Source organism: the organism of the source record quoted next, assembly GCF_019968985.1.
Source record: "MAG: Porospora cf. gigantea B chromosome Unknown PgB_NODE_6717_length_1618_cov_202.577, whole genome shotgun sequence".
Lineage (NCBI taxonomy): Eukaryota > Apicomplexa > Conoidasida > Eugregarinorida > Porosporidae > Porospora > Porospora cf. gigantea B.
Genome location: NW_027179196.1, coordinates 1 through 1618, shown reverse-complemented (window position 1 = coordinate 1618; position 1618 = coordinate 1). Strand labels below are relative to the sequence as shown.

The 1618-nt window shown below is 55.8% G+C and overlaps 1 protein-coding gene across 2 annotated transcripts; it reads right to left on the bottom strand.

Moving 5' to 3' along the window:
• KVP17_002941 (uncharacterized protein) lies at window positions 1-1618 on the bottom strand (the record flags this gene model as incomplete). Of its 2 annotated transcripts, none has more annotated exons than XM_068519705.1 (1): window positions 1-1618. In XM_068519705.1, a coding segment is annotated over one exon (1618 nt), but the record flags the coding sequence as incomplete, so codon positions are not given. The 2 variants fall into 2 exon arrangements, with proteins under 2 accessions (XP_068372413.1, XP_068372414.1); XM_068519706.1 differs by having other exon boundaries at window positions 85-1400.

Below are 1618 nucleotides of genomic sequence, written 5' to 3'. Positions count from 1 at the left end.
CCCCCCCCCCCCCCCCCCCCCCCCCCCACACCCCCCCCGCCCCCCCCCGCCCCCCCCCCCCCTCCCCCCCGGGCGCGCCTAGACTTTGGGGTAGACTTGGCGGCAGAGGTCTTGTGCTTGTCGGTCTTCTTTGGATCATCCTTCTTCTCCGACTTGTCCGCCTTTGTGGGGTGATTTTCTTTCTCGGGCTCGACCTTTGGAATTTCGTTCACAGCAGCTTTGGTGCCGGAGATTATAGCTGGAGGCACTACTTCATCGACAGATCCTGGGTTGCCAGACATCATGGCAGGGTGCTTGACTTCCGTGACAGAACCTAGGTTACCAGACATTATGGCAGGGTGCTTGATCTCATCAATATCTCCTTGGCCGCCAGATACGACAGCAACGGGAATAATCTGTTCGATGGTCGAATCGATACCACTGAGGAGCACTCGCTCCTTTGGCACGGCGGCGTTGAAGCATGCGTACATGGGCTGCTGCAGACGGGGCTTCTCCTCCACAATGGACGAGGCTCCAGATATGAAAACTGGCCGTTCTTGCTCCTCGATATTCGAATCGTCACCGACGATGACGGCACCCGAATCCACAATGACAACGCCATTCTTAGCAGGGATTCCTGACTCCTCCACCGTCTTCTTGTCAGCCAACTCTGCGGATTGTTCAGGTAGATGCCATTTCACGCTGCCTTTGATTTTATCAACCAGAGTGCCGCTCATTGCTGCCTTCTTCAGGGTCTCGATGGTGTCTTTAAGTTGGACGACAACGTCGTCTTCTGCATTGGCCTGGGGTACCTTCACTTTTACAGTGATACCGCTGGCCCCCTCGATATTCGAATCGTTGCCGACGATGACGGCACCCGAATCCACAATGACAACGCCATTCTTAGCAGGGATTCCTGACTCCTCCACCGTCTTCTTGTCAGCCAACTCTGCGGATTGGTCAGGTAGATGCCATTTCACGCTGCCTTTGAGTTTATCAACCAGAGGGCCGCTCATTGCTGCCTTCTTCAAGGTCTCGATGGTGTCTTCAAGTTGGACGACAACGTCGTCTTCTGCATTGGCCTGGGGTACCTTCACTTTTACAGTGATACCGCTGGCTTCTTTGGGGCTCTGGTATCCTCGCACGTAGATTAAGGTCGCGGGACCCTCCTTGGGCGCAACAATGGGACCTTGTCCACCACGGATGACTGCTCCAGGCTCAGCGATGACCTCGCCGGCTTTCTCGACGCCAGACGCAGAAACTGTTGCCGATTCCCGGAGGGGCTCGGAGTTCTCCGGCAGGTGCCAGCGCATCTTGGGTGACAGCTTGTCAGCGAGAGGTGTGTCCTTGGCCAAACTCTTGAGCGCGGAGATCTTGTCCTCGGGGGTTACGAGCACGAAGTCGGAGATGTCGTCTGGCATTACCCGGATCTTGATTAGCAAGCCTTGTGATACTCGTGGAGGTTGGAAGCCTTTGATGAAGAGGAGTGTTAACGGACCTGGCATGTGCTGATTGATGCCGACGCTGGAACCTTTCACAATGGAGGCAGGAGCGGTCTTGGTAACCAAGACGACGCTTCCGCTCTGCAGGCCAGCACTCTTCAATGTGGCATTGTCATCTTTGAACTCCTTGCCCTTCT